We start from the raw sequence: 22887 nt of genomic DNA on the forward strand, positions 1-22887 counted from the left end.
TAAACAAACACACACTGCACACACATACAAAGAAATACACACACGCACGCACACGCACACACACACACACACACACACACACACACACACACACACACATATATATATATATATATACTCACGCACAACGACACAGCAATTATTCGTCCCTACTTAGTGTGGAAGTGCAGATCCAAACCCCCATAAAACATCCCTAATGCATACTTGCCTTTTCTACTTAAGTGTATCCGTTACCTGTACTTAGGTGTAGATAGACTATTGTTCCCTGCTTCATTAGCACATACAGTATAAGTGTCTGGAGTGCGCCAATGTCGCCGTAAATTAAGCGTACACTTATACACAGCATTGAACTCTTGTTGGTAACAAACTCGTTCATGTGGGTGGGTACGTAAAATGTCAGAAAGAATACATTAATTAATGTTATCTTGATGTTTTTGATTACTGAACTGGTTACTCCGTGCAAATACTTTTGGCCATACACGGCTTAAACAGGTTTTGGATACTGGGAAACAACGAACGAGCATGTGATGTAAGTTGCCTGGTTTTTGTTGTTGGAGACAGAACATTTATTCGTTACTGCTTCAAGACATACAATTTACGTATCTGAAAGGGGAGGGGACTCAGGTGGCCCAGTCGTCTAGGGTTGTGCAGAGTTGCGCCCCTTGGGCACGCCAGAAACCTATGGTTGTGGGTTCGAATCCCGGTTCGCACTGATTATGTTTTAGGTTTGTCAGCGCCATACCCGTGCTTGTGGGTTTCACCGAAGTGGTAAACGTTTGAGACCTGTACACTTCGGGATTTCCTCCCACATTACGCTGTGATGTAACTGGAATACTGTTAAAAGCGGCGTTAAACCCAACTCACTCACCCTGAAAACATATCCGGATTGGCCATCGAAAAACTATTGTTTCTTTCTCATTCATTCAATTATTCATTTATTCACACACGCTGACAAAATCGCACATTCAATTATTTATTCATCCATATACACATTGTCTTTCATTCAATAAATTTCTATTCATTAACACTTACATTCTCTTATTCAATTAGTCATTTTTAGACAAGCTATAGTCTCTAATTCAATCATTAATTTATTCACTCACTACCATTCTATCATTCAACATTCATATATTTACACACACTGACGATCTCTCGTTCATTGATTTATTCACTCACTAACATAGTCTCTCATTCAATAAATCATTTTTACACACGCTGATTTAGTATCTAATTCAATCATTGATTTATTCACTCACACTAACATTCTCTAATTCAATCATTCATTTATTCACTCACTAACATTCTGTCATTCAACATTCACTTATTTACACACAATGACGATCTCCCGTTCAATCATTCATTTATTCACTCGCCAACATTGCCATTCAATCATTCATTTATTCAGACACACAATAGTCATTCATTTATTCAGACACACAAACATAGTCTCTCATCCAATTGTTCATTTATTCACTCACACTAACATTCTGATTCATTCGCTCATTCATTAATTTACACTCACTGACATAGTCTCTCATGCAATCATATCGTTCAGTCAGACTGGCTGGCCTTCATTGGCATCCACTTGTTCATTCAATATTTTCTGTATCGGCGTCTCAAATACGAGTTAAAATGTTCATGCACTGCTTCGCGGAAAATAAAACAAATTACCCTAATCTTTTTCATTAAAGCATTTTGGATAAAGATTATCGGTTGCAGATAAGACCTTCTCACTTATTCGTAGACTTCCATTTGTCACCGAGCTGCGTCGTGTCAGAAGACAATACCTCCCACAGTGCCTATCTCAATAAATGTACGTTAACCACGTATAATGGCCCTGTGATACAACTGTGATATAGTGTACCTAGAGTAACTAGAGCAGTACGTTAACCACGTATAATGGCCCTCTGTGATACAACTGTGATATAGTGTACCTAGAGTAACTAGAGCAGTACGTTAACCACGTATAATGGCCCTCTGTGATACAACTGTGATATAGCGTACCTAGAGTAACTAGAGCAGTACGTTAACCACGTATAATGGCCCTCTGTGATACAACTGTGATATAGTGTACCTAGAGTAACTAGAGCAGTACGTTAACCACGTATAATGACCCTCTGTGATACAACTGTGATATAGTGTACCTAGAGTAACTAGAGCAGTACGTTAACCACGTATAATGGCCCTCTGTGATACAACTGTGATATAGTGTACCTAGAGTAACTAGAGCAGTACGTTAACCACGTATAATGGCCCTCTGTGATACAACTGTGATATAGCGTACCTAGAGTAACTAGAGCAGTACGTTAACCACGTATAATGGCCCTCTGTGATACAACTGTGATATAGTGTACCTAGAGTAACTAGAGCAGTACGTTAACCACGTATAATGGCCCTCTGTGATACAACTGTGATATAGTGTACCTAGAGTAACTAGAGCAATACGTTAACCACGTATAATGGCCATCTGTGATACAACTGTGATATAGTGTACCTAGAGTAACTAGAGCAGTACGTTAACCACTTATAATGGCCATCTGTGATACAACTGTGATATAGTATACCTACAGTATGTAGAGCAGTACGTTAACCACGTATAATGGCCATCTGTGCTACAACTGTGATATAGTGTACCTAGAGTAACTAGAGCAGTACGTTAACCACGTATAATGACCATGTGTGATACAACCGTGATATAGTTTACCTACAGTATGTAGAGCAGTACGTTAACCACGTATAATGACCCTCTGTGATACAATTGTGATATAGTTTACCTACAGTATGTAGAGCAGTACGTTAACCACGTATAATGGCCATCTGTGATACAACTGTGATATAGTTTACCTACAGTATGTAGAGCAGTACGTTAACCACGTATAATGGCCCTCTGTGATACAACTGTGATATAGTTTACCTACAGTATGTAGAGCAGTACGTTAACCACGTATAATGGCCATCTGTGATACAACTGTGATATAGTTTACCTACAGTATGTAGAGCAGTACGTTAACCACGTATAATGGCCATGTGTGATACAACTGTGATATAGTTTACCTACAGTATGTAGAGCAGTACGTTAACCACGTATAATGGCCATCTGTGATACAACTGTGATATAGTTTACCTAGAGTAACTAGAGCAGTACGTTAACCACGTATAATGGCCATGTGTGATACAATTGTGACATAGTTTACCTACAGTATGTAGAGCAGTACGTTAACCACGTATAATGGCCATCTGTGATACAACTGTGATATAGTTTACCTACAGTATGTAGAGCAGTACGTTAACCACGTATAATGGCCATCTGTGATACAATTGTGACATAGTTTACCTACAGTATGTAGAGCAGTACGTTAACCACGTATAATGGCCATCTGTGATACAACTGTGATATAGTTTACCTACAGTATGTAGAGCAGTACGTTAACCACGTATAATGGCCATCTGTGATACAACTGTGATATAGTTTACCTACAGTATGTAGAGCAGTACGTTAATCACGTATAATGGCCATCTGTGATACAACTGTGATATAGTTTACCTACAGTATGTAGAGCAGTACGTTAACCACTTATAATGGCCATCCGTGATACAACTGTGATATAGTTTACCTACAGTATGTAGAGCAGTACGTTAACCACGTATAATGGCCATCTGTGATACAACTGTGATATAGTTTACCTACAGTATGTAAAGCAGTACGTTAACCACTTATGATGGTCATCCGTGATACAGGTGAGGTGAAATGGGGTTTAATGTCGCGTTCAAGATGTCGCACTTATATTGCGACGTGCATGCACGTGTGTGTGCGTGTGCGTGCGTGCGTGCGTGCGTGCGTGTGTGTGTGTGTGTGTGTGTGTATGTGGCTGCTTATACTAGTACGGACTGATGCCGATTTATTGTCCAAGCTCACTGAGATACCATGCCGCAGTTTAACATGAACACCCAACTCAGACACAGTGGTCTGACTCCGAGCCGACCAGTCCTTGTTTTAGCCCCTGAATGCCGTGCGCCAGACAGGGCAACAACAAGTACCATCTTTTAACGTATTTTGGTACCTTTCACTCTCCCGGCGGACGCTCTACCACTAAACCCCGGAAGCGGTCTCATCTGTGATCCAACTTGATATAGTTTACCTACAATAATTATGTGTAATTCTAAAACACACCCATCCTTCCGTCCGTATTCGAGGAGTGAGTGAGTGATTTGGGTTTAACTCTGGTTTCAGCAGTAATAATGAGCATAGTGTGGGTCAGCCCATAGCGATGTCAGTCTTCGACACACGATAAATTAACGAGTAAGCAAGAGAGATGCATTATCGAACGTTGGTCTTAGTGCTGTGATGTCTTAGGTCTATAACAAACATCCGTAGTTAAGATAGTCTTAATACTACGGTCGCTTAGTGAAACGGGGCCCTGATTTGTTTGTGTACTGAATTTAATCTGTAGAATGTGGTGGCCGAGTTCTCTCGTCACTAATTGGTGAATCAGTTTGAGATCTTAGGGCAGTTTATCAGCAACACTCGTCTTTAATAAACAAGATACAAATTATAATAATTTCAGGCGATGTGTATAATGATAGTTATACTGATGATGGTCATGATGATGTAATGATGACACATACTACTTATGACACTACATTTACTCCCGCTGCTTCGACTTGTCATTCTACTACTACTACGACTACGACGACTGGAAACACCACCACGACTACTCTACTACCACTACTCAGACGACGACTACTAATATCATTAGTACGACTACTACAACGACTACGGCAAAGATGACGAGTACTACTACTACTACTACTACGACTACGACCACGACGATTACTACAACCACCACCACGACTACTCTACTACCACTACTAAGACGACGACTACTACTACCACTACTTCTTCATTATTACGACTACTACAACGGCTACGACAAAGATGACGAGTACTGCCACTACTACTACTACTACTACTACAAAGACTACTTCTAAGGCTACTACCAATAAGACTACCACAACGATGACTACTTCTACCACTACGACTACAACGATGACGATTACTTCTACTAGTTCTACGACGACGACGACGACTACTACTACAACTTCTACGACGACTACTACAACCACTACTACTACTACTATAGTATATACAATACAAAATGAGTAAATAACTTCCATAGCTGAATATCATTCCACTACTCTGTCCTTTTGTGTTTGTATATGGTTGTTAGCTTGGATTGTCTCTGTAAGTGATCAACTGTGGCCAATGTGCCTCACATGTATGAGTGAGTGAGTGGGTGAGTTGGGATTAACGCCGCTTTTAACAGTATTCCAGTTATATCGCGGTGTGTCAGCTTAATGTGTGAGGAACGCCTGAAGTGATGCAGGTCTCAGACGTTTACCACTTCGGTGAAACCCACGAGCACGGGTATGGTGCTGACAAACCTACAAACATAATCGGGACGAACCGGGATGCGAACCTACAACCATAGGTTTCTGGCGTCCCCTAGGGACGCAACTCTGCACAGCGAATCGCGGCGCCTTAGACGACTGGGCCACCCGTGCCTCCTCACGGGTATGTATGATGACGGTAGTGGTTTATCGTTCATAATTAGATTTGAACAAACAATCAAGGCTACAATAGTTAATCCTTCGTAATATAACGAGTATAAGACAAGGAAGCGTCGACAGGCAATAGAGGGTCGTAGATATCTGTCATTAACTGTTCAATATGAAACCATCTAGCTTATAGAAATTATCTATGTTGAACTGATGCACACTTTTAACATATCAAATATGACTTTAGGATAATTAATGCATTTATGTGTTATGTCCATGAAAATGTATTGCGTTTTTTTCAAGACAAGTAAACACACTTCACGTTGCATCTTAACATAAGTTTTGCAGGTCCAGTGTTATCATGTTTTGAACATATTTCTTGTATAAGTATACACGCGTCCGTGAATAATGGCTTCAGGGAAATGTTGAACAATATATCCTAATCTCCCCATTGTATTATGAGAGAGATGCCTTGTATGTACATGTGACCTGCATAACTGGTATTCTCGTGTATTCGAAAACCTGTCTTAATGTCATAAAAAAACAGGAAACTCGAGAACTGAAATATGAATTTCTTTAATGGAGATATTGTTTTTGTACTGTGTACTAGTGATCCCCCAATGCCCATCAAATCTATTTATTTGAAGGAACAGCAACTTGAATTAAGATCTGTTTTTAATGGAGATATATTGAGTTTGAATTAAAGGGCTTATCGCCTTCTCGCCTCATTCAACGTGTCAGTACAACCCGTTAATTCAGACCACAGCGTTTCAAATGAAATCGTCTGCATCAACACAATTTCTGGATAACGAACTATGGTAGGCAGTAAAGGCCATAAAGTTTTAACCAAAGACGTTACCAGCTGTCAGGGTTTCCGTACTAATGGGGCTTCACTATACATAATTGTTTAGCCACACACATGAGTCATAGTCTTATCACGCCTGCATATGCTCAATATCGTAAATATTTGTAGTATAAGATATGAGTAAATAATATCTTATCACAAAGTCAAATATTCGCGACTTCTGACAACATGTGATTACAAATTGAATCCCTATCTGGAACGGAATTAAATATCAACTGTCAATCTTCATAAAAACAACAAATTAACTTTGCTTTTTTATTAATATTTACTCAACTGATTATATCGACAGAATAAATAAATTATTTGTGTCAACCTCCTGTACTATCAGGTACAGTTTCAAGACATGAACGCGTCGTGATTGTGAAATCAAGATATGGCGGCTACAACTCTTTTAAGGCGTTACAACTCCCCATGATAAAACAACGCATAAAACATGATTTTTCTTAGACATAAGTACACTAACTGGTCAAAAGTGATGATTGCTTTCATTTCATGTGGTGTCAGGAGTATTTTACAGAGGTTTTTGACGGATAACCTTCATCACCAATCATCGAGTTTTGAAATGTCGATAGTTCATATGATTCATAATAAATGATGAAATTTCATTAACTGCAAAAAATTAAATTCTCCTTTTGAGAATATAAATCCTGATTTATTGATTCTACCATATTGGTGTTTACATCTTGTCGGGAAGAAATGCTACCCAGTTTAGTATTACGTACTTTTGGCCAGTTAATGTAATAAGCCTTTCGTTATAGGCTGAGCGTTGGTGAGGGCAGTCGTCCAAGGCGCCGAGATTCGCTGTGCAGAGTTGCGTCCCTTGGGCACGCTAGAAACCTATGATTGTGAGTTCGAATCTCGGTTAGCCCCGATTATGTTTCTAGGTTTGTCAGCACCATACCCGTGCTCATGGGTTTCTATGAAATGATAAACGTCTGAGACCTGCATCGCTTCAGGCTTTCCTCCCACATTAAGCTAACACGCCGTGATATAACTGGAATACTGTTAAAAGCGGCGTTAAATCCAACTCACTCAAAAAACATGTGGAAGTATTTTGACGGGCATAAATGTCTCAGAATACCAGCCCACCTGGGAGTGAAATCTAAGATACTTCTAAGAGATCTTCATGTGAACTGACCGCATTTACGATACACTCGGATATTGTTAACGTGTCATTGTGATCACAGGGTAGTTTTCACAAGTATTACATGACACTAGATTGTTAACACACCACCGTCGCCCGGTAGGTGTAATGCTGGGTGCGTGCGTAGGCAACATACATTATTGTTAATGAAAATTGTGAGTGGCGCGTGCTACCAGTAGAGCATTGCATGCTTACCCTTTTCGCGAACACCTGGTGTCATCACTGATTTTCAGTGATCCATTCATATAATTTTCAGAAAATGAAATCTGTCTTGCTTGACAACGGTATAAGGATCTGTACCGAAACGTCGCCTTTACAGTATTAAGACGTTGTTATCCATAAATTGTGTCTACTTTGTCAAATGGAATATGTTTCGGCAGATAATCGAGACTCATTATTCGTTTCGTTGGCGTTTACGTTTTACATGTACACGTGTGAGGCCATCGACCTCATTCAAAGATTTATGCGAGACAGCATAAACATCACTACAATGGCTGGAAAAAGAAATGCACACACTGTACAATGCAAGATAAAGCACGCTTAGATTCAAAGGACGCCATCGAGTCATATCAAAGGCTGGAAGACCTACAGTAACACGTGACCTTGAAACATTTTGAATTCCCTTTGTACCCTGGACAACCGTAATATACCTACCAGTTAGGGGTATGTGTAGAAAAGCCACCCCGCCACAAATCACGACCTTGTAAGTTTCGTTTTGAGTTTAAGCCGCGGTTTAAATGAACGCTCGATGCCTACCTTAGAACAAAACAAGAACATACGTATGGTGTGATTAGGTTGACCACTGTTCAGACAACTGAATAAATAGCGTGGTCAGGACTCGTGACATCGCGTGGGGTACTGCTCATAATATCAATCACTGGTTTGTCTGGTCCAGGCTGCTAAGTACATGGCAGGCCGTGCCATAGAACTTGAACATTGTTATGGCACGAAATCTATCAAAGTCGAAATCTTTCGTGTCAGTTTGATATCCATAACTGCATTGACGTTCTTCTTTTGCTTTCATGCTGCCAACCTCTTGCTAACACAAAGTCATTTATTTTCGTTCTGTATTATTATTCTTTGACCATTATTTCCTTTCAGAGAACACAATATTTGGTTGACATTTAAAAAAAAAAAATGACCAATATAAAATGGGTTTCTTAACTGTTACTTTATTCCAGAAAACACATTTTCAAAGAGCAAGAAATAAAGCAGAGGATTGGACGGGTTCAAATAATCAGCACAGAAAACTACTTTCAACAAACCAGGTAAATATCCACCCTGCCCCGCCCTTAAAAGTACCTCTGGTTTCAGGAAGGAACAATTACAACCTTCTAAATAGCATCTTAGCTCAAGGTAACCTCCGATATCCCAACGGGATTAGTATTCACACTAGTAAGAGAAATAAAGAGGACAATTATCTTTCTGGTGCTCTGATGCCACAACGTGATGAGAAACATTTAGCATCTCCTGAACGAGAACGCTCTAAATCTACATTGGCTACTTCAATGGAGCTTCCATATAACAAAGAAATAAGAATGAACAGCAACAAGATTAATGCCAGCTTGAATAACGCTTTCCGCCAAAGGATATACAGGTATAGAAGGGACGTCAACAAAACATCCGCCACCAGGTCTGCCACAAAGGAACTATTTACTACAAGTGAGATAACAGGCTCTGAATCCACATCGACACAGGATGCAATGACACCATCATCACCTTTCACCTCATCAACAGAAACCACCGAAACCTCCAGTACACAGTTGTCTGTGCCTCCTGAAGAGAGCATAACTAAATCAACTACTGGAGCTACTGAAACATCCACACAAACCGGGGAAGCACCAAGTACTACAGAGATAACTACTAGCCCCATCTCTACAGAAACATGGGTTAGCACATCTCAAGCTTCCACAGTTTCCCAGGAAACTACTTCAACAGAAGCATCAAGTGCAACGTCAAGCACCTTGGAAACTACTTCTGCGACAGAGGAAAGTACAACAGAGGTAACTACTAGCTCAACTCCTATTCAGATGATGCTGACAACACCTCAAGCGTCTACAGTTTCCGGGGAAGCTACTTCAACAGAAGCAACAAGTGCAACGTCAATAACCTTGGAAAGTACATCTGCAACAGAGGAAATTACAAGAGAGGTAACTACTAGCCCCACCTCTTACCAGACGGAGATAACAACATCACAAGCTACGACAGTTTCAGAGGAACCTACCTTAACAGAAGCAACAAGTGCAACGTCAAGCATCTTGGAAAGTACATCTGCGACAGAGGAAAGTACAACAGAGGAAAATACAAGCGTCACATCTACCCAGATGGAGGCAACCACATCTCAAGCTTCCACAGTTTCCGAGGAAACTACTTCAACAGAACCAACTGAAACGTTAAGCATCTTGGAAAATACATCTGCGACAGAGAAAAGTACAACAGAGGTAACTACTAGCCCCACCTCAACCCAGACGGAGGTAGCCACATCTCAATCTTCCACAGTGTCCGAGGAAACTACTTCAACAGAAGCAACAAGTGCAACGTCAAGCACCTTGGAAAGTACATCTGCGACAAAGGAAAGTACAACAGAGGTAACTACTAGCCCCACGTCTGCCAAGACAGAGGTGACCACATCTCAAGCTTCCACAGTTTCCGAGGAAACTTCTTCAACAGAAGGACGAAAAGCAACGTCAAGCACCTTCGAAAGTAAATCTGCAACTGAGGAAAGTACAACAGAGGTAACTACTAGCCCCACCTCTACCCAGACGGAGGTAACAACATCTCAAGCTTCCACAGTTTCCGAGGAAACTACTTCAACAGAAGCAACAAGTGCAACGTCAAGCACCTTGGAAAGTACATCTGCGACAGAGGAAAGTACAACAGAGGTAACTGCTAGCCCCACCTCTACCCAGACGGAGGTAACCACATCTCAAGCTTCCACGGTTTCCCAGGAAACTACTTCAACAGAAGCAACAAGTGCAACGTCAAGAACCTTGGAAAGTACATCTGCGACAGAGGAAAGTACAACAGAGGTAACTACTAGCCCCATCTCTACCCAGACGGAGGTAACCACATCTCAAGCTTCCACAGTTTCCCAGGAAACTACTTCAACAGAAGCAACAAGTGCAACGTCAAGCACCTTGGAAAATACTTCTGCGACAGAGGAAAGTACAACAGAGGTAACTACTAGCCCCTTCTCTACCCAGAAGGAGGTAACCGCATCTCAAGCTTCCACCGTTTCCCAGGAAACTACTTCAACAGAAGCAACAAGTGCAATGTCAAGTACCTTGGAAAGTACATCTGCGACAGAGGAAAGTACAACAGAGGTAACTACTAGCCCCACCTCTATCCAGACGGAGGTAACCACATCTCAAGCTTCCACAGTTTCCCAGGAAACTACTTCAACAGAAGCAACAAGTGCAACGTCAAGCACCTTTGAAAGTACATCTGCGACAGAGGAAAGTACAACAGAGGTAACTACTAGCCCCACTTCTACCCAGACGGAGGTAACCACATCTCAAGCTTCCACAGTTTCCCAGGAAACTACTTCAACAGAAGCAACAAGTGCAACGTCAAGCACCTTGGAAAGTACATCTGCGACAGAGGAAAGTACAACAGAGGTAACTACTAGCCCCACCTCTATCCAGACGGAGGTAACCACATCTCAAGCTTCCACAGTTTCCCAGGAAACAACTTCAACAGAAGCTACAAGTGCAACGTCAAGCACCTTGGAAAGTACATCTGCGACAGAGGAAAGTACAACAGAGGTAACTACTAGCCCCACCTCTACCCAGACGGAGGTAACCACATCTCAAGCTTCCACAGTTTCCCAGGAAACTGCTTCAACAGAAGCAACAAGTGCAACGTCAAGCACCTTTGAAAGTACATCTGCGACAGAGGAAAGTACAACAGAGGTAACTACTAGACCCACCTCTACCCAGACGGAGGTAACCACATCTCAAGCTTCCACAGTTTCCCAGGAAACTACTTCAACAGAAGCAACAAGTGCAACGTCAAGCACCTTGGAAAGTACATCTGCGACAGAGGAAAGTACAACAGAGGTAACTACTAGCCCCACCTCTATACAGACGGAGGTAACCACATCTCAAGCTTCCACAGTTTCCCAAGAAACTACTTCAACAGAAGCAACAAGTGCAACGTCAAGCACCTTGGAAAGTACATCTGCGACAGAGGAAAGTACAACAGAGGTAACTACTAGCCCCACCTCTAACCAGACGGAGATGACCACATCTCAAACTTCCACAGTTTCCCAGGAAACTACTTCAACAGAAGCAACAAGTGCAACGTCAAGCACCTTGGAAAATACTTCTGCGACAGAGGAAAGTACAACAGAGGTAACTACTAGCCCCTTCTCTTCCCAGACGGAGGTAACCACATCTCAAGCTTCCACAGTTTCCCAGGAAACTACTTCAACAGAAGCAACAAGTGCAATGTCAAGCACCTTGGAAAGTACATCTGCGACAGAGGAAAGTACAACAGAGGTAACTACTAGCCCCACCTCTACCCAGACGGAGATGACCACATCTCAAGCTTCCACAGTTTCCCAGGAAACTACTTCAACAGAAGCAACAAGTGCAACGTCAAGCACCTTGGAAAGTACATCTGCGACAGAGGAAAGTACAACAGAGGTAACTACTAGCCCCACCTCTAACCAGACGGAGATGACCACATCTCAAGCTTCCACAGTTTCCCAGGAAACTACTTCAACAGAAGCAACAAGTGCAACGTCAAGCACCTTGGAAAGTACATCTGCGACAGAGGAAAGTACAACAGAGGTAACTACTAGCCCCACCTCTAACCAGACGGAAATGACCACATCTCAAGCTTCCACAGTTTCCCAGGAAACTACTTCAACAGAAGCAACAAGTGCAACGTCAAGCACCTTGGAAAATACTTCTGCGACAGAGGAAAGTACAACAGAGGTAACTACTAGCCCCTTCTCTACCCAGACGGGGGTAACCACATCTCAAGCTTCCACAGTTTCCCAGGAAACTACTTCAACAGAAGCAACAAGTGCAATGTCAAGTACCTTGGAAAGTACATCTGCGACAGAGGAAAGTACAACAGAGGTAACTACTAGCCCCACCTCTATCCAGACGGAGGTAACCACATCTCAAGCTTCCACCGTTTCCCAGGAAACTACTTCAACAGAAGCAACAAGTGCAACGTCAAGCACCTTTGAAAGTACATCTGCGACAGAGGAAAGTACAACAGAGGTAACTACTAGCCCCACCACTACCCAGACGGAGGTAACCACATCTCAAGCTTCCACAGTTTTCCAGGTAACTACTCCAACAGAAGCAACAAGTGCAACGTCAAGCACCTTGGAAAGTACATCTGCGACAGAGGAAAGTACAACAGAGGTAACTACTAGCCCCACCTCTAACCAGACGGAGATGACCACATCTCAAGCTTCCAAAGTTTCCCAGGAATCTACTTCAACAGAAGCAACAAGTGTAACGTCAACCACATTGGAAAGATCATCTGCGACAGAGGAAAGTACAACAGAGGCAACTACTAGCCCCACCTCTACCCAGACGGGGGTAACCACATCTCAAGCTTCCACAGTTTCCGAGGAAACTACTTCAACAGAAGCAACAAGTGGAACGTCAAGCACCTTGAAAAGTACATCTGCGACAGAGGAAAGTACAACAGAGGTAACTACTAGCCCCACCTCTAACCAGACGGAGGTAACCACATCTCAAGCTTCCACAGTTTCCGAGGAAACTACTCCAACAGAAGCAACAAGTGCAACGTCAAGAACCTTGGAAAGTACATCTGCGACAGAGGAAAGTACAACAGAGGTAACTACTAGCCCCACCACTACCCAGACGGAGGTAACCACATCTCAAGCTTCCACAGTTTTCCAGGTAACTACTTCAACAGAAGCAACAAGTGCAACGTCAAGCACCTTGGAAAGTACATCTGCGACAGAGGAAAGTACAACAGAGGTAACTACTAGCCCCACCTCTAACCAGACGGAGGTAACCACATCTCAAGCTTCCACAGTTTCCCAGGAAACTACTTCAACAGAAGCAACAAGTGCAACGTCAAGCACCTTGGAAAGTACATCTGCGACAGAGGAAAGTACAACAGAGGTAACTACTAGCCCCACATCTAACCAGACGGAGATGACCACATCTCAAGCTTCCACAGTTTCCCAGGAAACTACTTCAACAGAAGCAACAAGTGCAACGTCAAGCACCTTGGAAAATACTTCTGCGACAGAGGAAAGTACAACAGAGGTAACTACTAGCCCCTTCTCTACCCAGACGGAGGTAACCACATCTCAAGCTTCCACAGTTTCCCAGGAAACTACTTCAACAGAAGCAACAAGTGCAACGTCAAGTACCTTGGAAAGTACATCTGCGACAGAGGAAAGTACAACAGAGGTAACTACTAGCCCCACCTCTATCCAGACGGAGGTAACCACATCTCAAGCTTCCACCGTTTCCCAGGAAACTACTTCAACAGAAGCAACAAGTGCAACGTCAAGCACCTTGGAAAGTACATCTGCGACAGAGGAAAGTACAACAGAGGTAACTACTAGCCCCACCTCTAACCAGACGGAGATGACCACATCTCAAGCTTCCAAAGTTTCCCAGGAATCTACTTCAACAGAAGCAACAAGTGTAACGTCAAGCACCTTGGAAAGATCATCTGCGACAGAGGAAAGTACAACAGAGGCAACTTCTAGCCCCACCTCTACCCAGACGGGGGTAACCACATCTCAAGCTTCCACAGTTTCCGAGGAAACTACTTCAACAGAAGCAACAAGTGGAACGTCAAGCACCTTGGAAAGTACATCTGCGACAGAGGAAAGTACAACAGAGGTAACTACTAGCCCCACTTCTAACCAGACGGAGGTAACCACATCTCAAGCTTCCACAGTTTCCCAGGAAACTACTCCAACAGAATCAACAAGTGCAACGTCAAGCACCTTGGAAAGTACATCTGCGACAGAGGAAAGTACAACAGAGGTAACTACTAGCCCCACCTCTACACAGACGGAGGTAACCACATCTCAAGCTTCCACAGTTTCCGAGGAAACTACTTCAACAGAAGCAACAAGTGGAACGTCAAGCACCTTGGAAAGTACATCTGCGACAGAGGAAAGTACAACAGAGGTAACTACTAGCCCCACCTCTAACCAGACGGAGGTAACCACATCTCAAGCTTCCACAGTTTCCCAGGAAACTACTCCAACAGAATCAACAAGTGCAACGTCAAGCACCTTGGAAAGTACATCTGCGACAGAGGAAAGTACAACAGAGGTAACTACTAGCCCCACCTGTACACAGACGGAGGTAACCACATCTCAAGCTTCCACAGTTTCCCAGGAAACTACTTCAACAGAAGCAACAAGTGCAACGTCAAGCACCTTGGAAAGTACATCTGCGACAGAGGAAAGTACAACAGAGGTAACTACTAGCCCCACCTCTAACCAGACGGAGGTAACCACATCTCAAGCTTCCACCGTTTCCGAGGAAACTACTCCAACAGAAGCACAAAGTGCAATGTCAAGCACCTTGGAAAGTACATCTGCGACAGAGGAAAGTACAACAGAGGTAACTACTAGCCCCACCTCTACCCAGACGAAGGTAACCACATCTCAAGCTTCCACAGTTTCCCAGGAAACTACTTCAACAGAAGCAACAAGTGCAACGTCAAGCACCTTGGAGTGTACATCTGCGACAGAGGAAAGTACAACAGAGGTAACTACTAGCCCCACCTCTAACCAAACGGAGATGACCACATCTCAAGCTTCCACAATTTCTGAGGAAACTACTCCAACAGAAGCAACAAGTGCAACGTCAAGCACCTTGGAAAGTACATCTGCGACAGAGGAAAGTACAACAGAGGTAACTACAAGCCCAACATCTACCCAGACGGAGATGACCACATCTCAAGCTTCCACAGTTTCCCAGGAAACTACTTCAACAGAAGCAACAAGTGCAACGTCAAGCACCTTGGAAAGTACATCTGCGACAGAGGAAAGTACAACAGAGGTGACTACTAGCCCCACCTCTACCCAGACGGAGATGACCACATCTGAAGCTTCCACAGTTTCCGAGGAAACTACTTCAACAGAAGCAACAAGTGCAACGTCAAGCACCTTGGAAAGTACATCTGCGACAGAGGAAAGTACAACAGAGGTAACTACTAGCCCAACATCTACCCAGACAGAGATGACCACATCTCAAGCTTCCACATTTTCCGAGGAAACTACACCAACAGAAGCAACAAGTGCAACGTCAAGCACCTTGGAAAGTACATCTGCGACAGAGGAAAGTACAACAGAGGCAACTACTAGCCCCACCACTACCCAGACGGAGGTAAGCACATCTCAAGCTTCCACAGTTTCCCAGGAAACTACTTTAACAGAAGCAACAAGTGCAACGTCAAGCACCTTGGAAAGTACATCTGCGACAGAGGAAAGTACAACAGAGGTAACTAGAAGCCCAACATCTACCCAGAGAGAGATGACCACATCTCAAGCTTCCACAGTTTCCGAGGAAACGGTTTCAACAGAAGCAACAAGTGCAACGTCAAGCACCTTGGAAAGTACATCTGCGACAGAGGAAAGTACAACAGAGGCAACTACTAGCCCCACCTCTACCCAGACGGAGGTAAGCACATCTCAAGCTTCCACAGTTTCCGAGGAAACTACTTTAACAGAAGCAACAAGTGCAACGTCAAGCACCTTGGAAAGTACATCTGTGACAGAGGAAAGTACAACAGAGGTAACTACTGGCCCCATCTCTACCCAGACGGAGGTAACCACATCTCAAGCTTCAACAGTTTCCCAGGAAACTACTCCAACAGAAGCAACAAGTGCAACGTCAAGCACCTTGGAAAGTACATCTGCGACAGAGGAAAGTACAACAGAGGTAAATAGTACTCCCACCTCTACCCAGACGGAGATGACCACATCTCAAGCTTCCACAGTTTCCCAGGAAACTACTTCAATAGAAACAACAAGTGCAACGTCAAGCACCTTGGAAAGTTCATCTGCGAAGGAGGAAAGTACAACAGAGGCAACTACTAGCCCCACCTCTACCCAGACGGAGGTAACCACATCTCAAGCTTCCACAGTTTCCCAGGAATCTACTTCAACAGAAGCAACAAGTGCAACGTCAAGCACCTTGGAAAGTACATCTGCGACAGAGGAAAGTACAACAGAGGTAACTACTAGCCCAACCTCTAACGAGACGGAGATGACCACATCTCAAGCTTCCACAGTTTCCCAGGAAACTACTTCAACAGAAGCAACAAGTGCAATGTCAAGCACCTTGGAAAGTACATCTGCGACAGAGGAAAGTACAACAGAGGTAACTACTAGCCCCACCTCTACGCAGACGGAGGTAACCACATCTCAAGCTTCCACGGTTTCCCAGGAAACTACTTCAACAGAAGCAACAAGTGCAACGTCAAGCACCCTGGAAAGTACATCTGCGACAGAGGAAAGTACAACAGAGGTAACTACTAGCCCCACCTCTCACCAGACGGAGATGACCACACCTCAAGCTTACACAGTTTCCGAGGAAACTACTTCAACAGAAGCAACAAGTGCAACGTCAAGCACCTTGGAAAGTACATCTGCGACAGAGGAAAGTACAACAGAGGTAACTACTAGCCCCACCTCTAACCAGACGGAGGTAACCACATCTCAAGCTTCCACAGTTTCCCAGGAAACTACTTCAACAGAAGCAACAAGTGCAACGTCAAGCACCTTGGAAAGTACATCTGCAACAGAGGAAAGTACAACAGAGGTAACTACTAGCCCCACCTCTATCCAGACGGAGGTAACCACATCTCAAGCTTCCACAGTTTCCCAGGAAACTACTTCAACAGAAGCAACAAGTGCAACGTCAAGCACCTTTGAAAGTACATCTGCGACAGAGGAAAGTACAACAGAGGTAACTACTAACCCAACCTCTAACCAGACTGAGATGACCACATCTCAAGCTTCTACAGTTTCCCAGGAAACTACTTCAACAGAAGCAACAAGTGCAATGTCAAGCACCTTGGAAAGTACATCTGCGACAGAGGAAAGTACAACAGAGGTAACTACTAGCCCCACCTCTACGCAGACGGAGGTAACCACATCTCAAGCTTCAACAGTTTCCCAGGAAACTACTTCAACAGAAGCAACAAGTGGAACGTCAAGCACCCTGGAAAGTACATCTGCGACAGAGGAAAGTACAACAGAGGTAACTACTAGCCCCACCTCTCACCAGACGGAGATGACCACACCTCAAGCTTACACAGTTTCCCAGGAAACTACTTCAACAGAAGCAACAAGTGCAACGTCAAGCACCTTGGAAAGTACATCTGCGACAGAGGAAAGTACAACAGAGGTAACTACTAGCCCCACCTCTACCCAGACGGAGGTAACCACATCTCAAGCTTCCACAGTTTCCCAGGAAACTACTTCAACAGAAGCAACAAGTGCAACGTCAAGCATCTTGGAAAGTACATCTGCAACAGAGGAAAGTACAACAGAGGTAACTACTAGCCCCACCTCTATCCAGACGGAGGTAACCACATCTCAAGCTTCCACCGTTTCCCAGGAAACTACTTCAACAGAAGCAACAAGTGCAACGTCAAGCACCTTGGAAAGTACATCTGCGACAGAGGAAAGTTCAACAGAGGTAACTACTAGCCCCACCACTACCCAGACGGAGGTAACCACATCTCAAGCTTCCACAGTTTTCCAGGTAACTACTCCAACAGAAGCAACAAGTGCAACGTCAAGCACCTTGGAAAGTACATCTGCGACAGAGGAAAGTACAACAGAGGTAACTACTAGCCCCACTTCTACCCAGACTGAGGTAACCACATCTCAAGCTTCCACAGTTTCCGAGGAAACTACTTCAACAGAAGCAACAAGTGCAACGTCAAGCACCTTGGAAAGTACATCTGCGACAGAGGAAAGTACAACAGAGGTAACTACTAGCCCCACCTCTACCCAGACGGAGGTAACCACATCTCAAGCTTCCACAGTTTCCCAGGAAACTACTTCAACAGAAGCAACAAGTGCAACGTCAAGCATCTTGGAAAGTACATCTGCAACAGAGGAAAGTACAACAGAGGTAACTACTAGCCCCACCTCTATCCAGACGGAGGTAACCACATCTCAAGCTTCCACCGTTTCCCAGGAAACTACTTCAACAGAAGCAACAAGTGCAACGTCAAGCACCTTGGAAAGTACATCTGCGACAGAGGAAAGTACAACAGAGGTAACTACTAGCCCCACCACTACCCAGACGGAGGTAACCACATCTCAAGCTTCCACAGTTTTCCAGGTAACTACTCCAACAGAAGCAACAAGTGCAACGTCAAGCACCTTGGAAAGTACATCTGCGACAGAGGAAAGTACAACAGAGGTAACTACTAGCCCCACCTCTACCCAGACTGAGGTAACCACATCTCAAGCTTCCACAGTTTCCGAGGAAACTACTTCAACAGAAGCAACAAGTGCAACGTCAAGCACCTTGGAAAGTACATCTGCGACAGAGGAAAGTACAACAGAGGTAACTACTAGCCCCACCTCTATCCAGACGGAGGTAACCACATCTCAAGCTTCCACAGTTTCCCAGGAAACTACTCCAACAGAAGCAACAAGTGCAACGTCAAGCCCCTTGGAAAGTACATCTGCGACAGAGGAAAGTACAACAGAGGTAACTACTAGCCCCACCTCTACACAGACGGAGGTAACCACATCTCAAGCTTCCACAGTTTCCCAGGAAACTACTTCAACAGAAGCAACAAGTGCAACGTCAAGCACCTTGGAAAGTACATCTGCGACAGAGGAAAGTACAACAGAGGTAACTACTAGCCCAACCTCTAACCAGACGGAGGTAACCACATCTCAAGCTTCCACCGTTTCCGAGGAAACTACTCCAACAGAAGCACAAAGTGCAATGTCAAGCACCTTGGAAAGTACATCTGCGACAGTGGAAAGTAAAACAGAGGCAACTACTAGCCCCACCTCTACCCAGACGGAGGTAACCACATCTCAAGCTTCCACAGTTTCCCAGGAAACTACTTCAACAGAAGCAACAAGTGCAACGTCAAGCACCTTGGAAAGTACATCTGCGACAGAGGAAAGTACAACAGAGGTAACTACTAGCCCCACCTCTAACCAGACGGAGATGACCACATCTCAAGCTTCCAAAGTTTCCCAGGAATCTACTTCAACAGAAGCAACAAGTGTAACGTCAAGCACCTTGGAAAGTACATCTGCGACAGAGGAAAGTACAACAGAGGCAACTACTAGCCCCACCTCTACCCAGACGGAGGTAAGCACATCTCAAGCTTCCACAGTTTCCGAGGAAATTACTTCAACAGAAGCAACAAGTGTAACGTCAAGCACCTTGGAAAGTACATCTGCAACAGAGGAAAGTACAACAGAGGTAACTACTGGCCCCATCTCTACCCAGACGGAGGTAACCACATCTCAAGCTTCAACAGTTTCCGAGGAAACTACTTCAACAGAAGCAACAAGTGCAACGTCAAGCACCTTGGAAAGTACATCTGCGACAGAGGAAAGTACAACAGAGGTAACTAGTACTCCCACCTCTACCCAGACGGAGATGACCACATCTCAAGCTTCCACAGTTTCCGAGGAAACTACTCCCACAGAAACAACAAGTGCAACGTCAAGCACCTTGGAAAGTTCATCTGCGACAGAGGAAAGTACAACAGAGGCAACTACTAGCCCCACCTCTACCCAGACGGGGGTAACCACATCTCAAGCTTCAACAGTTTCCCAGGAAACTACTCCAACAGAAGCAACAAGTGCAACGTCAAGCACCTTGGAAAGTACATCTGCGACAAAGGAAAGTACAACAGTGGTAACTACTAGCCCCACCTCTACACAGACGGAGGTAACCACATCTCAAGCTTCCACAGTTTCCCAGGAAACTACTTCAACAGAAGCAACAAGTGCAACGTCAAGCACCTTGGAAAGTACATCTGCGACAGAGGAAAGTACAACAGAGGTAACTACTAGCCCCACCTCTATCCAGACGGAGGTAACCACATCTCAAGCTTCCACAGTTTCCCAGGAAACTACTTCAACAGAAGAAACAAATGCAACGTCAAGCACCTTGGAAAGTACATCTGCGACAGAGGAAAGTACAACAGAGGTAACTACTAGCCCCACCTCTAACCAGGCGGAGATGACCACATCTCAAGCTTCCACAGTTTCCGAGGAAACTACTTCAACAGAAGCAACAAGTGCAACGTCAAGCACCTTGGAAAGTACATCTGCGACAGAGGAAAGTACAACAGAGGTAACTACTAGCCCTACATCTACCCAGACGGAGGTAACAACATCTCAAGCTTCCACAGTTTCCCAGGAAACTACTTCAACAGAAGCAACAAGTGCAATGTCAAGCACCTTGGAAAGTACATCTGCGACAGAGGAAAGTACAACAGAGGTAACTACTAGCCCCACTTCTACCCAGACGGAGGTAACCACATCTCAAGCTTCCACAGTCCCCCAGGAAATTACTTCAACAGAAGCAACAAGTGCAACGTCAAGCACCTTGGAAAGTACATCTGCGACAGAGGAAAGTACAACAGAGGTAACTACTAGCCCCACCTCTACACAGACGGAGGTAACCACATCTCAAGCTTCCACAGTTTCCCAGGAAACTACTTCAACAGAAGCAACAAGTGCAACGTCAAGCACCTTGGAAAGTACATCTGCGACAGAGGAAAGTACAACAGAGGTAACTACTAGCCCAACCTCTAACCAGACGGAGATGACCACATCTCAAGCTTCCACAGTTTCCGAGGAAACTACTTCAACAGAAGCAACAAGTGCAACGTCAAGCACCTTGGAAAGTACATCTGCGACAGACGAAAGTACAACAGAGGTAACTACTGGCCCCATCTCTACCCAGACGGAGGTAACCACATCTCAAGCTTCAACAGTTTCCGAGGAAACTACTTCAACAGAAGCAACAAGTGCAACGTCAAGCACCTTGGAAAGTACATCTGCGACAGAGGAAAGTACAACAGAGGTAACTAGTACTCCCACCTCTACCCAGACGGAGATGACCACATCTCAAGCTTCCACAGTTTCCGAGGAAACTACTCCCACAGAAACAACAAGTGCAACGTCAAGCACCTTGGAAAGTTCATCTGCGACAGAGGAAAGTACAACAGAGGTAACTACTAGCCCCACCTCTACCCAAATGGGGGTAACCACATCTCAAGCTTTAACAGTTTCCCAGGAAACTACTCCAACAGAAGCAACAAGTGCAACGTCAAGCACTTTGGAAAGTACATCTGCGACAGAGGAAAGTACAACAGTGGTAACTACTAGCCCCACCTCTACACAGACGGAGGTAACCACATCTCAAGCTTCCACAGTTTCCGAGGAAACTACTTCAACAGAAGCAACAAGTGCAACGTCAAGCACCTTGGAAAGTACATCTGCGACAGAGGAAAGTACAACAGAGGTAACAACTAGCCCCACCTCTAACCAGACGGAGGTAACCACATCTCAAGCTTCCACAGTTTCCCAGGAAACTACTTCAACAGAAGAAACAAATGCAACGTCAAGCACCTTGGAAAGTACATCTGCGACAGAGGAAAGTACAACAGAGGTAACTACTAGCCCCACCTCTAACCAGGCGGAGATGACCACATCTCAAGCTTCAACAGTTTCCGAGGAAACTACTTCAACAGAAGCAACAAGTGCAACGTCAAGCACCTTGGAAAGTACATCTGCGACAGAGGAAAGTACAACAGAGGTAACTACTAGCCCCACCTCTACACAGACGGAGGTAACTACATCTCAAGCTTCCACAGTCCCCCAGGAAACTACTTCAACAGAAGCAACAAGTGCAACGTCAAGCACCTTGGAAAGTACATCTGCGACAGTGGAAAGTACAACAGAGGTAACTACTAGCCCCACCTCTACACAGACGGAGGTAACCACATCTCAAGCTTCCACAGTTTCCCAGGAAACTACTTCAACAGAAGCAACAAGTGCAACGTCAAGCACCTTGGAAAGTACATCTGCGACAGATGAAAGTACAACAGAGGTAACTACTAGCCCAACCTCTAACCAGACGGAGGTAACCACATCTCAAGCTTCCACCGTTTCCGAGGAAACTACTCCAACAGAAGCACAAAGTGCAATGTCAAGCACCTTGGAAAGTACATCTGCGACAGTGGAAAGTAAAACAGAGGCAACTACTAGCCCCACCTCTACCCAGACGGAGGTAACCACATCTCAAGCTTCCACAGTTTCCCAGGAAACTACTTCAACAGAAGCAACAAG

At 44.3% G+C, this 22887-nt stretch overlaps 1 protein-coding gene across 1 annotated transcript; it reads left to right on the forward strand.

Moving 5' to 3' along the window:
- The first annotated feature begins 9103 nt into the window (after positions 1-9103).
- LOC139475553 (mucin-2-like) lies at positions 9104-22788 on the forward strand. The gene is made up of 20 exons (XM_071258744.1): positions 9104-10300; positions 10622-11329; positions 11945-12008; positions 12533-12652; positions 12866-12946; positions 13470-13540; positions 14150-14422; positions 14666-14716; positions 15032-15151; positions 15650-16654; positions 17414-17594; positions 17678-17797; positions 18266-18385; positions 18909-18973; positions 19268-19345; positions 19736-20329; positions 20501-20584; positions 21500-21857; positions 22088-22207; positions 22676-22788. The coding sequence occupies exons 1-20, from the start codon at positions 9104-9106 to the stop codon at positions 22786-22788; spliced, it is 5523 nt and encodes a 1840-aa protein (XP_071114845.1).
- The last annotated feature ends 99 nt before the right edge of the window (positions 22789-22887 follow it).

Source organism: Haliotis cracherodii, unplaced genomic scaffold (genome assembly GCF_022045235.1).
Source record: "Haliotis cracherodii isolate W230 unplaced genomic scaffold, xgHalCrac1.p SCAF_3, whole genome shotgun sequence".
Taxonomy (NCBI): Eukaryota; Metazoa; Mollusca; class Gastropoda; order Lepetellida; family Haliotidae; genus Haliotis; species Haliotis cracherodii.

Excerpts from the sequence above, each read along its gene's own strand:
- LOC139475553 (XM_071258744.1), top strand. The coding sequence starts at position 9,104 with ATGAACAGCAACAAGATTAATGCCAGCTTGAATAACGCTTTCCGCCAA. Across the intron at positions 12,009-12,532 it reads TACTTCAACAGAAGCAACAA|ACGGGGGTAACCACATCTCA; the intron begins GTGCAATGTCAA and ends TTCTCTACCCAG. Across the intron at positions 12,947-13,469 it reads CAGAGGAAAGTACAACAGAG|AAGCAACAAGTGCAACGTCA; the intron begins GTAACTACTAGC and ends CTACTTCAACAG.